Source organism: Anguilla anguilla, chromosome 1 (genome assembly GCF_013347855.1).
Source record: "Anguilla anguilla isolate fAngAng1 chromosome 1, fAngAng1.pri, whole genome shotgun sequence".
Classification (NCBI taxonomy): domain Eukaryota; kingdom Metazoa; phylum Chordata; class Actinopteri; order Anguilliformes; family Anguillidae; genus Anguilla; species Anguilla anguilla.
In genome coordinates this window covers 86,943,856-86,959,561 of record NC_049201.1, presented here as the reverse complement: position 1 = coordinate 86,959,561, position 15,706 = coordinate 86,943,856, and the positions used below count along the sequence as shown (strand labels likewise).

The window sequence follows — 15,706 nt, the reverse complement described above, 5'->3', positions numbered from 1 at the left end:
TTTCATCCCACTATGGTAGTGCTTCACTTACAGTATCAGAGGCCTTCTGTAGTTTCTGTTTTAATATGATTAAAACCCCTTTTCTCACATACAGCCAATTGGTTTGTGTGGGTTCATCTCCATGGTAGCACAATAGCCTACAGTAGCCTACAGTGTGACTGTAGTTTATTCAGTTGATAATATTTGATGCTCAGAGAATAAGAATAAAAATCAGAGAATAATATCCTTCCTCCCCTCCTTCATCATTCAGTTGCTAAATAGTGGGCCAGAGGAGAGACAGACACGTTCACACTTAGGTATCAACACCAGACTACTGTCTGGCATCGAGGGTGTGAAGAAAATGGCACAAATGTCAAAATTTGTCAAACTGTGCTAAATTGTAAGAGTTAGCCTATATTACTGAGTATGATTGAATAAAAACATCTAAAAGTTCACCTCCTTAAAAAAATACATGAAAAAGTTATTAGCGAGCTGGCAGGAACTGACTATCACAGGTAGCAGCTAATTAGTTTTATGGCCACCTTCATTTCTCTTATGTTTCTCAAACAGCTACGGCAGTTCTTTATCAGTCTCCACTTCAGTGTCGCTGGATTAACATTATTGGACAGTCACCTTTCTTGAGTAAAAAAAAAAAAGTTCAGTGCTGATTTCATTGAAAGCCGAATATCTCTGCAGCTGCAGCAGAACTAGTGTTAGCATGCCACTGCTGCAACCGCGGACTAAATCTTGCAAATGACTTCTCTCCTGAAGTACCCTAGGTTAGTGTATGCCTGACTGTCTTGGTCTTCTGCCTGTTCTGAACCTTTTTTAAAAAGGACATCAAACTGCTGCTGACTGCCTTTTTAACTGAACGTTCTGCCAGCAACGTAATCACACACAAACATAAAACAAAACTGGAATCTGGACTCCATTTAACTGGTCATTTTACAAGCAGATTAACAAAATTAGAGTACATAGCGCAATTAAGTTCTCAAAGTGCACTGACAGTTCAACAATGTTTCACCTTTGATGTTAAAATGTTAATTTGACTGTTAACGAGCATTTGTGCCTGCACTTAACTCTGGACTGAAATCAAATGGGTAATTTAAAAAAAATTAATTGCAATGAAGGCATTATTACAATTTTTATTATACAAAAAAACTGCTAAATGTTTTAGATGTTAATCTTTTATTATTTATTCATACTTTCACATATTTAAAACCCAATTTGAACAACAAGATTTTTATATGTAGGCTAGATCTTGTCTAGTGTGGTATAAAGCATTTTAGTTTTACAAATGGGCATTTTTTAAATTACGGTGAAAAGGAGACAAGCTCCTTTTCAATCCCAACCTGCTGCCAGTGTGCAGTGATGCATACCCCTCCAACCAGAGTGATTTCACAGTAGAGGGTTAGGGTTAGGATAACCCTGATTTTTAAAACCGAATAAACAGCCATTATTTTCTCACAAGTTAGTGATTTAAATGTTGTAATTATATTATACGGTAGAATTTATGACATTATACATGAAAAATAAACTGTCAAAATATGGTTTCTGAAAAAGTGCCAAAATGAGTTTTACCTCCTTATTACGGTCTTACATGAGTTTTACATTGCAGGCTGTTATGATATGATATTATATTATAATATAATAAGAGAGTTGCCAGATCCATTAAAATATTTGAATGCCAGCTATGCTGACCACTAACTAAAAAGTATACCAGTTGACACCAGCCAAATATTAGCTGGGGATTTATTTTTCCCATATAAGAATGATATCTCCAAATCACAGAGCTAAGAATTCATCTAAAGACGGTGAGTCACTCCGAAATACAACGTGGTGTGACATCAACTGCAATTTGTCACTGCAGAATAATGGAGGGTCATCTTATGAGGACAAATTACACTCTGCTGCCCCCTACTGTCAGAACCCCACAATATTTCCCTTTGTACCACTGTACCTCTGTATGTGTGTGTGTGCGTGTGAGTGTGTACGTGTGTGTGTGTGTGTGTGTGTGTGTGTAGTGTGTAGTGTGTGTGTGTGTGTGTGTGTGTGTGTGTGTGTGTGTGAGTGTGTGTGTGTGTGTGTGTGTGTGTGTGTGTGAGAGAGTGTGTAGTGTGTAGTGTGTAGTGTGTGAGTGTGAGAGTGTGTAGTGTGTGAGAGTGTGTGTGTAGTGTGTGTGTGTAGTGTGTAGTGTGTGAGAGAGAGAGAGAGTGTGTAGTGTGTAGTGTGTGAGGGAGGGAGGGGGTCTTACGTAAATCCCAGGGGGGCCCAGCGCTCCTGGATAGCCCTGCTTCCCTGGAGAGCCCTGCGGAGGGGAGAGGGGGAGGAGAGCTCAGACATACAGGTGCATTTCCTGTTTCACATGGAAGTGACCTCACACACCCGCAGGTGTGCAGGCACACACAGGGGAACAGGTACAGAAGGAACTCACCTGTTGTCCTTTCCTTCCCAGCTCTCCTGGCTGGCCTTTCTCCCCCTTCTGCCCCTGGAAAAGAGCACAATTCCACAGGTAAGGTGTGTGTGTGTGTGTGAGAGAGAGAGAGTGTGTGTGTGAGTGTGTGTGTGTGCAGATGTAGCTGGTGAGAGGTACTTACCAGTTTCCCAGGAGGGCCTTGGAACCCTGGAGGTCCCTGAGGAGGCAATCAGGCAGTGAGAAGGACAGCACAATTTGGAGATACCATGACAACCGCACAACACTCCAACCAATGCCCACAAATTCCCTGTCAGACCCACTCCACTCCGCTCCACAGGACAGAAGGGCCTCTTCACGCAGTCACATAAACGACCTCATTCTGGAGACTTCCTGAAAGACTGAAACACCTGCAGGGGCTCTCTTCTCAAGCAGATCTTCCCATGTTCTGATTCTTTCCCACTGAAAATACTAAAATCCATCTAAAAATCACATGATATGCGTGAATCCATATCTCTGCGAGTGTGATCAGTGAACACAAATGGATCAGTGCATTCAGTGAAAGCATGATTAATTAACAGATCTCCTAATAATATTCTACCAACTAACAATAGTGCTTTCCCTAATAATAATACCCTACCCTACTGAGTCATGATGATGCTGAACACTCACCCCTTGTCCAATGGGGCCACTGAGTCCCTTCGGACCCTGGAGACAGGAGGAAGAGGAAAATTAAGATGCTGTCATCCTCAGGTCACCAGTAGACGTGAGCTGGATGTTTTCCAGATGACCCACTGCCCCACGTCACTGCCCTGCCCCGCCCCTCTCTGCCCTGCCCCGCTCCCTCGTGCCCTGACCCGCCCCACCCTGCTCACCTGCTCCCCCTTCTGACCGGGAGGTCCTGGCGGACCAGGAATCCCTGGCACCCCATGGCACCCCGAACCCCCAAACGACGGCTGGAAAAAACACAGCCAACCAATCAGGAGAGAGAAAACACGCTGTGCACTTCTCACATGACCAATCAATGACACAAAACGCACACAAAATACTCACCGTTTCCTCACTCGGATGACTCGGGATGCACTGCAGAAACAGCAAACAGAATGAGTCCACAGCCAGACAGCACAGCAGCCAATCACGGCTCAGCACCCATCGGTCCCTCCTACTGCACCCCTCCCACACCCAATCAAACAGCACAGCATCCAATCACAGCTCAGCCAACTGCCCCCGCCCCCCCGGCCCTCCGGGCTCCACCTACCCTGTCCCATATTTAGCCCTGGTTCTCACACCCCTGTGCACTGCATGCCCCACGCTGCCCCCTGCTGGAGGGAGCAGTACTCACACGCTCACAGTCGTCAGGCAGCCCCTCCTCTGCAGGCTCTCCCTTCTCTCCTTTTATACCCCTCACACCCGGCACACCCGGACCTCCCAGAGTGCAGTCCTCACAAACCACCTAAAACAGACAGAGCTTAAAACACACACACACACACACACAGCCCCATATACCACCTACAACAGACAGAGATTATAACACACACACACACAGCCCCATATACCACCTATAACAGACAGAGGTTAAAACACACACACACACTCGCACACACATGCAGATACACACACACACACACACTCATACACACAAATGCCCATGCACACTTTTCAAAGGAAGAAAAGCGCATACATGTGAAAATATGAGCATGTGTATGCATATGCATGTGTGCGTTACTGTTAGCTCAGTGGTTTCTATGGACACCATGTAGACGCACCTTGAGGTTGGTCTGGAGGAGTGGGAGAGGAGTCTGTTAGGGACAGATCAGCAACCGTCACCATGACGACCACAACATAACCGCTGTCTGTCTGTGAAACAGCATTGCCTACTAGCACTGATCCTGGATCAGCCAATCCAAACCTGATCCAAAACTGACCCATTCTATCAGGACAGCTAAAGCTTACCCAGAGTCAGTGGGCAGGGTAAGACCTTCTAATGCTAACACCTGCCTGCCACCTGCCTGTGCTACGGACTCACCGGAGTAACAGGTAGACCTGGCTGCCCAGGGGCCCCGTCATTACCAGGGACGCCCTGAGAGAGAGAGAGGGAGGGAAGGAGGGAGGGAGGGAGAGAGAGAGAGAGAGGGAGGGAAGGAGGGAGGGAGGGAGAGAGAGAGAGGGAGGGAAGAGAGATAGAGAGATCAATGCACCAGAAGGTCAGGTTTCATTACACTCTTAATTAAAGGGCAACATAAAAAAATCTGCTGTGGGGGTAGAAGTTATCCAACTGAAAATGATTTACAGAAAAGTATTTGTACAGTATGTATGTGAGAAAACATGAGGCCAGGGTCCTTTTCAAAGGTAGTGGCACTTCCTGTGTCATCTGTAACACAGCAGACAGAAAACAAGAAGCAGCATGGCTCTTTCAGACGCTCAAAGAAGGATGGGAAATGACTGTGTGACTGCAGTAGCATTATGAGTCCTTCCAGCAGATGAGTCTTAGTGACTGTAGGACTGCAGTAGCATTATGAGTCCTTCCACCAGAAGAGATGAGTCCTAGTGACTGTAGGACTGCAGTAGCATTATGAGTCCTTCCAGCAGAAGAGATGAGTCCTAGTGACTGTAGGACTGCAGTAGCATTATGAGTCCTTCCAGCAGAAGAGATGAGTCCTAGTGACTGTAGGACTGCAGTAGCATTATGAGTGCTTCCACCAGAAGAGATGAGTCCTAGTGACTGTGTGACTGCAGTAGCATTATGAGTCCTTCCACCAGAAGAGATGAGTCCTAGTGCCTGTAGGACTGCAGTAGCATTATGAGTCCTTCCAGCAGAAGAGATGAGTCCTAGTGACTGTAGGACTGCAGTAGCATTATGAGTCCTTCCAGCAGAAGAGATGAGTCCTAGTGCCTGTAGGACTGCAGTAGCATTATGAGTCCTTCCAGCAGAAGAGATGAGTCCTAGTGACTGTAGGACTGCAGTAGCATTATGAGTCCTTCCAGCAGAAGAGATGAGTCCTAGTGACTGTAGGACTGCAGTAGCATTATGAGTCCTTCCAGCAGAAGAGATGAGTCCTAGTGCCTGTAGGACTGCAGTAGCATTATGAGTCCTTCCAGCAGAAGAGATGAGTCCTAGTGACTGTAGGACTGCAGTAGCATTATGAGTCCTTCCAGCAGAAGAGATGAGTCCTAGTGCCTGTAGGACTGCAGTAGCATTATGAGTCCTTCCAGCAGAAGAGATGAGTCCTAGTGACTGTAGGACTGCAGTAGCATTATGAGTCCTTCCAGCAGAAGAGATGAGTCCTAGTGACTGTAGGACTGCAGTAGCATTATGAGTCCTTCCAGCAGATGAGTCTTAGTGACTGTAGGACTGCAGTAGTATTATGAGTCCTTCCAGCAGAAGAGATGAGTCCTAGTGACTGTAGGACTGCAGTAGCATTATGAGTCCTTCCAGCAGAAGAGATGAGTCCTAGTGACTGTAGGACTGCAGTAGCATTATGAGTCCTTCCAGCAGAAGAGATGAGTCCTAGTGACTGTGGAACGGAGAGGGGCTGTATCAGAGGGGAGTGGCCATGACCGTGCACTTTGACCTCTGGCCAGCGCAGCTCTTACCTGCCCTCCAGGTGAACCATCAGAGCCTGCTGGCCCCGGAGGGCCGGGGGGGCCGGGGGGTCCTGGGGGCCCCTGAAACATAGAAGTCTAGTGAAAACTGAGCAGCAATCACAACTTTTATATTACATTATATTATGTATATACCTCAAACCCTCAGTGTGTGTGTGTGTATGTGCGTGTATCTGTTTTTGTTTTGTTCTGTGTGTGTGTGTGTCTATGCGTTACTGCGTCGTGTGTGTGTATGTGTGATTGTGTTTTGTGTGTGTGTCTGCTTGTGTTGTATTTTGTGTGTGTGTTTCTTGCCTGTCAGAACTCACTTGTACTCCTGTGTTGATGAAGTTTGTGAGCTGACAGTTACACTCTCCCAGATCACCCTGCGCAAAAACAAATCTGATCAATCCAGCATCTGAAAAGACCACTGTAAAAGCTCACTAAAAACACCACAACCTCTAAATACTTTCACTCTCTCACTGAATACTCTCACTCTCTCACTCTAAAACACTCTCTCTCTCTCTAAAATACTCTCATTCTCACACTTGTTGTTTCTTGCTGATTACCTTGTCACCTTTGGTCCCATTTTGTCCCTACAAAAAACACAGAACACACACTGTAAAACACAAAATACACATACACACACACACACCTCTGTAAAACACAGAACACACTCATTGTAAAACACACTTTGTGACTGAAAAGAGCAGGTAAGGAGGTGAGGTGTCGGGTGGGGGGGGGGGTTTGCGGGGGCTCACCGGTTGGCCTGACTTTCCTGGCACACCAGACAGTCCAGGAGTGCCGTGTGCACCCTGAAACAGCAGAACCACAGATCAGACACACACATGCAAACACACAGTAAAGCATTTACACACACATAATATCACACACACAGTACCACACACTTGCACACACACAAACACGCGCACACACATAATATCACACACACACGCACACACACACACACACACACACACACACATAATATCACACACACAGTACCACACACACACACACACACACAAACACACATAATATCACACACACACACACACATAAACACACATATCACACATGCACACACACACACACACACACATAAACACACATAATATCACACATACACACACACACACACACACACATAAACACACATAATATCACACACACACACACATAAACACATAATATCACACACACACACACACACACACACACACATAATATCACACACACAGTACCACACACACACACACACACAAACACACATAATATCACACACACACACACACACATAAACACACATAATATCACACATGCACACACACACACACACACACACATAAACACACATAATATCACACATGCACACACACACACACATAAACACACATAATATCACACACACACACACACACATAAACACACATAATATCACACATACACACACACACACATAAACACACATAATATCACACACACACACACACACACACACACATAAACACACATAATATCACACACACACACACACACACACACACAGTCTGTAAAGTTGATTCTCACAGGGGGCCCTGCTGGTCCTGTGACTCTGACCCGTTGGGGCCCCTGAGGTCCCATCTCACCCTCTTCACCCTGGAGAGAGAAAAAGCACAGTCACTACTCCCACAATACTCCCACACTACTCACACAGTACTCCCACACTACTCACACAATACTCCCACACTACTCATACACTACTCACACAATACACATTACTCCCACACTACTCCCAGAATACTCACACACTACTCCCACAGTACATACTACTCACACACTACTCACAAAATACTCCCACAATACTCAGACAATACTCCCACAGTACTCACACACTACTCACGCAGTACTCCCACACTACTCACACAGTACTCCCAAAATACTCACACAATACACACTACTCCCAGAATACTCCCAGAATACTCACACACTACTCACACAGTACTCCCACACTACTCACACAGTACTCATACACTATTCACACAGTACTCCCAAAATACTCACACAATACACACTACTCCCAGAATACTCCCAGAATACTCACACACTACTCCCACAGTACACAATACTCCCACACTACTAACAAAATACTCCCACAATACTCAGACAATACTCCCACAGTACTCACACACTACACACTACCCTCACACTACTCCCACAATACTCACACTACTCTCACACCACTCCCAAAATACTCACACACTACTCCCACAGTACACACTACTCCCACACTACTCCCAAAATACTCACACACTACTCACACACTACTCACACAATACTCACACACTACTCACACACTACTCACACACCAAACACTACTCCCACAGTACTCACATGTATAATAGTCAAATGAATAAATAGTCAAACAAATAAACAACCAAGTAAAAAACATAAAACATCCAGCACTGAATAAAGTCTGGGCATGAATATCATCAGACTTGTTACTTCAACCACGTGTTCCGACAAACTTCTCCAAGCATTAATAACTCTCAGAGTAAAGAAGAATTTCCCAGTATTTGTTCGGAATTTTTTCTTGGATAATTTCCGCCTGTGGCTCCTTGTTCTGTTAACAGAGCTCAGCCTAAGAAATCTTTTGTCACTCATTTTACTGATACCTTTAAGTAGTTTAAAAACCTCTATTAAATCCCCGCAACATCTCCAGACTATACCTGGACTAAACATCATCACTCCGCAGATCATTTCTTTCACTTAAATTCCCCTCTTTCATGCTACACATGTACCTCCTGTGTCACTCAAGTTATATGTACCTCCATCCAGCACGTATTGTGCCTTGTATCAATGTCTAGATGTAGTAGCTTGTAATGCCTCCTAGTTGAGTTAGCATAGGTGTGGTCAGAGTAATGTTCACTGCGTAAACTGAACTTAATTACATTACATTACAGGCATTTAGCAGACGCTCTTATCCAGCGCGACTTACACACAACTTTTTACATAGCATTTTACATTGTATCCATTTATACAGCTGGATATATAATGAAGCAATGCAGGTTAAGTACCTTGCTCAAGGGTACAACGGCAGTGTCCTTACCCGGGAATCGAACCTGCGACCTTTCGGTTACAAGCCCAGTTCCTTACCCACTGTGCTACACTCCGTCCTATAATGTGTTCATGGTTATGAGTAACTGTACAAAATCAGTATTGTACCTTCTCAGACCTGTGTTTTGTAGTTGTTTCAATGACCTTTGGTATGCACTTATTGTACGTCACTTTGAATAAAAGCGTCTGCCAAATAAATGCAATGAAATGATGAAATATAATAACTCACAAACTTCAAGCCATTAGCCAGTTTTATCTGCCCTTCTTTGTACTTTCTCCAAAGTCTCTGTATCTTTTTTATAATGTAGTACCCAAAACTTTACACAGTACTCCAAGTGAGGTCTGACCAGTGCATTATACAATGTTAAAATTACTTCCTGTGATTTAGAATCTATACTTCTTTCAATACATCCCAGCATCCTATAGGTCTTGGCTTTGGCTTTGGTCTACTATTACTCCTACTATTTGGTTTACTAAAGTATCTCACATTGAACACTACCTATTTTCACTCCTCCCATGAAATATTCCTGTCTTAAATTCTTTAAATTCTTAAATTTTGTATCTCCACAGCTAGGTCTTATATTTATATCTATACAGACGAGGAAAAGCAGAGGACCCAGTACTGATCCCTGTGGGACTCCGCATTCCTTTGTCCTGCATACCTTCTGTCCTTTGACTCCAGGGTCACCAAGAAGTCCATTTTCCCCTGGGAGACCCTGCAGAGATCCATAATGCATTAGTAACCACACTGCTGCAGACACACACACACACACACATGCATACAGACACACACACACACACACACGCGTGCACACAGACACACACACACACACACACGTGTGCACATGTGTGCACACACACACACACACACCCACACACATACCATATCACCAGGAAGGCCTTTGGTTCCGACTTCTCCCTGAGAGAGGCAGAGAGAGAGAGAGAGAGAGAGAGAGAGATTATTGTAAAATGCAGATCTATCATAACTTCTGTTCATTCAGATTAGAGCTGTGGTCTAATGCACTTAGATACAAAGATAACACAGCTGAAAGTTCACTCAGTGAAAGTTGTGCCAGTGTGTCCCATGATGCATTGGGGGAACTGTTAGTATGTCAGAGTGACCTGCCCTACCCTCCACCTCCTCTCACCTTAGGGCCAGGGATCCCCATGCCTGCAACTCCTTCTGGACCCTGCAGAGGGCGATAAACACAAGGTCTGAAACAGCCGTCTGTCCTGCATGAACTCCTTTCATTACATTGCAGGCATTTAGCAGACGCTCTTATCCAGAGCGACTTACACAACTTTTACATAGCATTTACATTGTATCCATTTATACAGCTGGATATATACTGGAGCAATGCAGGTTAAGTACCTTGCTCAAGGGTACAACGGCAGTGTCCTACCCGGGAATCGAACCTGCAACTTTTCAGTTACAAGCCCAGTTCCTTACCCACTGTGCTACACTCCGTCCTTTCAGAATCCCCACACACACACACACACACACACACACTCACACACACTCACACGCACAAACACACATTCACACACACGCACAAACACACACACACTCACACGCACAAACACACACACACACACACACACGCACAAACACATGCACACGCACAAACACACACACACACTCACACACACTACACACACACACACACACACACACAAACACACACTCACACACACTACACACACACACACACACACACACGCACAAACACATGCACACACACAAACACACACACACACAGACACACGCACAAACACACAAACATGCACAAACACTTGAACACACTGCAGAGTTGATGAGGGAAACTTTACCCAGGTACACCCTCACCTGTCACAGGTAAACCCTCACCTGTTACATGCACACCCTCACCTGTTTGCCCTTTACACCTGGAGAGCCAGCAATGCCAGGAGGACCAGGCTCACCCTGTCAAAGAGAGAGAGAGAGAGAGAGAGAGAGAGAGAGAGGAAGAGGGGGGAGGAAGAGGGAAAGAGAGAGAGAGAAGGAGGGGGGAGGGAGAGAGGGAGAGTGAGGGAAATAGAAAGCACAGTCAGACATCATTAAATTGGCAATACATTTAAAAATAGGAATGCAATTAGTCATAGCACAGCAGATTACAAACTGAAAATAACTGGATTGAAATGTTAATTAGCATGAATTAAATGGGCCTGCACTGAACCGGTGGCTGTCTCCCAGACGGCATGCAGTAGCACAGCCTTGCAGAAGCATACTGATACACACATCACTGCCTCTCACACACTTACACTTTACCCACATCTCACCTGGAGCGGCACACCCACACCATCTAATACCCAAGGCATGAGGCAATGTCAAGTTTTGGGGTGAGGAGTGCATGATGTCATGTTTCGGGGTGAGGGGTGCATGATGTCATGTTTCGGGGTGAGGGGTGCATGATGTCATGTTTCGGGGTGAGGGGTGTGTGATGTCATGTTTCGGGGTGAGGGGTGTGTGATGTCATGTTTTGGGGTGAGGGGTGCATGATGTCATGTTTCGGGGTGAGGGGTGTGTGATGTCACGCATTGGGGTGAGGGGTGTGTGATGTCACGCATTGGGGTGAGGGGTGCATGATGTCATGTTTTGGGGTGAGGGGTGTGTGATGTCATGTTTTGGGGGGAGGGGTGCGTGATGTCATGTTTTGGGGGGAGGGGTGCGGGGTGACACTCACATGTGCCCCAGGAGGGCCTGGAGTGGGGAGGCCAGGTTCCCCCATCTCCCCCTTCAGCCCCTGAGATCCCACTGCAGCTGGAACCCCCGTGAGGTTAGATAGACAGATTCCACAGGAGTCCCCCTGAGAACACACACACACACACACACAGCGTTACACACTCACACACACACACAGCGTTACACACTCACACACACAGAGCATTACACACACACACACACACACACACACTCTCACACACACACACACACACACAGCGTTACACACACACACACACACACACAGCGTTACACACACACACACACACAGCGTTACACAAACACACACACACACAGCATTACACACACACACACACACACACGGCATTACACACACACACACACACACACAGCGTTACACACACACACACACACACACAGACAGCATTACACTCACACACACAGCGTTACACACACACACACACACAGCGTCACACACACACACACACACACACACAGCGTTACACACACACACACACACACACACACAGACAGCATTACACTCACACACACACACACACACAGCATTACACACACACACACACACACACAGACAGCATTACACTCACACACACACAGCGTTACACACACACACACACACACACAGACAGCATTACACTCACACACACACAGCGTTACACACACACACACACACAGACAGCATTACACTCACACACACACACACACAGCATTACACACACACACACACACAGACAGCATTACACTCACACACACACAGCGTTACACACACACACACACCTTCTGACCCTTCTGGCCAGCCTGTCCTCTGCCCCCTGGCACTCCACCCAGTCCCGGGGGCCCTGGGGCAGCTGGGGGCCCCTCAGGTCCTGGAAGGCCAGGTTCACCCTGGAGAAACACACCTGTCAATCACTCCTGCAGAGGGACACCTGCCAGTCACACAGAGCTCATGTGTGGAGGGTAAGGGCAAGCAGAGGGGACTCACTCTGTCTCCTTTAGGCCCTGACACACCTGGATCTCCCTGCAATCAGAGAAACACAAACCATGAGCACACACACAACTACACTCACACACTCTCACACTCACACACACACACACACACTCACTCACACACACACACTCACTCACACACACATCTACACTCACACACTCTCACACTCACTCACACACACACACACACACACACACACACACCTACACTCACACACACACTCACTCACACACACACCTACACATCTACACTCACACACTCACACACACACACTCACTCACACACTCACACACACCTACACTCACACACACCTACACATCTACACTCACACACTCTCACTCACACACACCTACACATCTACACTCACACACTCTCACTCACACACACACACTCACACACACCTACACATCTACACTCACACACTCTCACTCACACACACACTCACCTACACTCACACACACACACTCACTCACACACACGCACAGACACTCACACACACACACACACACACACACACACACACTCACACACTCTCACACTCACACACACACTCACTCACACACACACACAGACACTCAAACAAACACACACACACACACACACACACCTACACTCACACACTCTCACATTCACACACACACACCTACTCACACACACACGCACCTACACACAAACACACACACACACACAAACACAAACACACACACACACACACTCAAACACAAACACACAAACACACACACACTCAAACACAAACACACACACACTCAAACACAAACACACTCTCACACTCACACACACACACCTACACTCACACACTCTCACACTCACACACTCAAACACACACCTGTGACCCTTTAATGGTCTTTCCAGGGGTTCCTGCAGGGCCTGGCTCCCCAGGGGTTCCTGGGATCTTGGTGATCACATGACGCTTCCACTCAGCCGGAGGCCCAGTACATGGATCACCCTGGGATGGGGGGGGGGGGGGGTACAAGCATTAGGGCAGTGGCCTGATGGTGTATTAATGAGCCGCACTCCTCCGCACTGTTCTCACCTTTTGCCCCCTGCTCCCTGCTGCCCCCTCCAGGCCTGGCTGCCCAACGTCACCCTGCGAGACACAGCACAGTCTGACATCACAGGTCACATGACCAAACCCCCACCAGGTCACGCATGCCTGGCATGGCCATGTTTGGCTCAACCAACTCCTGAACTATTGTTATGGAAAACTATAAATGAATATGCTAACCACAGTTTGAAAATTGACCACTGTTTTGAAGTTGTTGCTGAATGGAACTGTGAGACTGTAAGGAAACTGAGCAGTGTGTGTGTACGTATCTATGTGTGTGTGTGCGTGTGTTTGTGTGTACGTATCTATGTGTGTGTGTGTGTGTCCGTGCATGTCTGTCTGCAAAGGTCCTGTCTGAAAGAAGGCTCTCCAGTGTCCTTCTCCAGCATTCTCTGCTCAGAATTCTAGAACACATTCCAAATTCCACTCGCAAGTCCTCTGCCACTATCCGCTCAGTGACACGCTAGAACAGCGCCATCCTCTGTCACAGCCTTCTAGAACACTCTCTCTTAAAGAGTGCTCCGACTCCCGGGTTAGACCTCCTCCAGCACACCCTACCCTGGCAGTGCTGAAAACCCACAGTTCAGCGCATCTGTGATGCTGCGATCTCCACACACTCACATCGTTCAGCTGAATGCCCTGAGGGTTGTGCTGCAGGGTAGGTCAGTCTGGATGAGGGTCAGTCTGGATGAGGGAATGTGAGGTGAGGGAATGTGAGGTGAGGTAAAGTGAGGTAATGTGAGGGAATGTGAGGTGAGGTAATGACTCAGAAGCGCAGGAGAGGCTGAGGGCTGAGGGCCGCTCCAGAGCCGGCTCTCCCTCACCTTGGGCCCCACTGTTCCATTCTCACCACGCGGCCCCCTTGGTCCCTGGAAAATAGGTCATGAAGCAGTAATTTCAGCAGTAGTGTTGAACACACACACACACACACAAACACGCTTAGTATACACATGCTTACCACACACACACACACATTTAACATACACATACTTACTACACATACACATACCCGTACACACACAGAGACCCACACAGACACACACACACACACAAACACGCTTAGTATACACATGCTTACCACACACACAAACACACACACACATTAACCATACACATACTTACTATACATACACACACCTGTACACACACAGAGACACACACACACACACACAAACACATACACACACTTAGATTACCACACACACACACATTTACTATACACATACTTACTATACATAGACACATACACGCACATGCACACACACATACATGCACACACGCGTACACACAGAGATCTTTCTGTGGGTTCATGTGTATCTGTGCCACACTCACCAACCTGCCCCCCGCACCCCTGGGACCAGGAGTACCCTGAAGAGCAGACACAGATCACAAGAGCATCAGAGCTCTGAGAACATCAATCACATGACTGACCGTGCAGCACTGCTGGCCTGGAGACTGCCCCTGCAGACAGGAGCCCATCTCAAACTGCACCAGGCTCATCAACCCTGCTCACATAATCTACCTAAAGACACGCCCCCCTCACTCAGAAGACAGACCCTCTCACTCAGAAGACACGCCTCCCTCTCTCTGAAGACACGCCCCCTCTCTGAAGACATGCCCCCTCTCTGAAGACACGCCCCCTCTCTGAAGACACACCCTCTGTCTAAAGACACACCCCCTCTCTGAAGACACGCCCCCCTCTCTGAAGACACACCCTCTGTCTAAAGACACACCCCCTCTCTGAAGACACGCCCCCTCTCTGAAGACACACCCTCTGTCTAAAGACACACCCCCTCTCTGAAGACACGCCCCCTCTCTGAAGACACACCTTCTGTCTAAAGACACGCCCCCCTCTCTGAA

The 15,706-nt window shown here is 47.0% G+C and overlaps 1 protein-coding gene across 5 annotated transcripts in view; it reads right to left on the bottom strand.

The window, feature by feature from the left end:
- Nucleotides 1–15,706, bottom strand: part of LOC118232866 (collagen alpha-1(XVI) chain-like) — a 54,398-nt gene that overhangs the window by 13,043 nt on the left and 25,649 nt on the right. For 4 of the 5 annotated variants that reach the window (XM_035428084.1, XM_035428055.1, XM_035428075.1 and 1 more), the window contains 25 exons: nucleotides 15,179–15,214; nucleotides 14,671–14,715; nucleotides 13,835–13,888; nucleotides 13,628–13,747; nucleotides 12,775–12,810; nucleotides 12,570–12,677; nucleotides 11,773–11,895; nucleotides 10,959–11,012; nucleotides 10,219–10,260; nucleotides 9,954–9,989; nucleotides 9,733–9,786; nucleotides 7,544–7,612; nucleotides 6,736–6,789; nucleotides 6,544–6,570; nucleotides 6,304–6,360; nucleotides 5,987–6,058; nucleotides 4,419–4,472; nucleotides 4,159–4,191; nucleotides 3,735–3,845; nucleotides 3,446–3,475; nucleotides 3,268–3,348; nucleotides 3,065–3,100; nucleotides 2,577–2,612; nucleotides 2,414–2,467; nucleotides 2,234–2,287 (listed from right to left, as the gene is read on the bottom strand). In XM_035428084.1, coding sequence (XP_035283975.1) covers nucleotides 2,234–2,287; nucleotides 2,414–2,467; nucleotides 2,577–2,612; nucleotides 3,065–3,100; nucleotides 3,268–3,348; nucleotides 3,446–3,475; nucleotides 3,735–3,845; nucleotides 4,159–4,191; nucleotides 4,419–4,472; nucleotides 5,987–6,058; nucleotides 6,304–6,360; nucleotides 6,544–6,570; nucleotides 6,736–6,789; nucleotides 7,544–7,612; nucleotides 9,733–9,786; nucleotides 9,954–9,989; nucleotides 10,219–10,260; nucleotides 10,959–11,012; nucleotides 11,773–11,895; nucleotides 12,570–12,677; nucleotides 12,775–12,810; nucleotides 13,628–13,747; nucleotides 13,835–13,888; nucleotides 14,671–14,715; nucleotides 15,179–15,214 — 1,476 coding nt within the window. The remainder of the gene's footprint in view (nucleotides 1–2,233; nucleotides 2,288–2,413; nucleotides 2,468–2,576; nucleotides 2,613–3,064; nucleotides 3,101–3,267; nucleotides 3,349–3,445; nucleotides 3,476–3,734; nucleotides 3,846–4,158; nucleotides 4,192–4,418; nucleotides 4,473–5,986; nucleotides 6,059–6,303; nucleotides 6,361–6,543; nucleotides 6,571–6,735; nucleotides 6,790–7,543; nucleotides 7,613–9,732; nucleotides 9,787–9,953; nucleotides 9,990–10,218; nucleotides 10,261–10,958; nucleotides 11,013–11,772; nucleotides 11,896–12,569; nucleotides 12,678–12,774; nucleotides 12,811–13,627; nucleotides 13,748–13,834; nucleotides 13,889–14,670; nucleotides 14,716–15,178; nucleotides 15,215–15,706) is intronic. The other variant, XM_035428093.1, reaches the window with a different exon arrangement.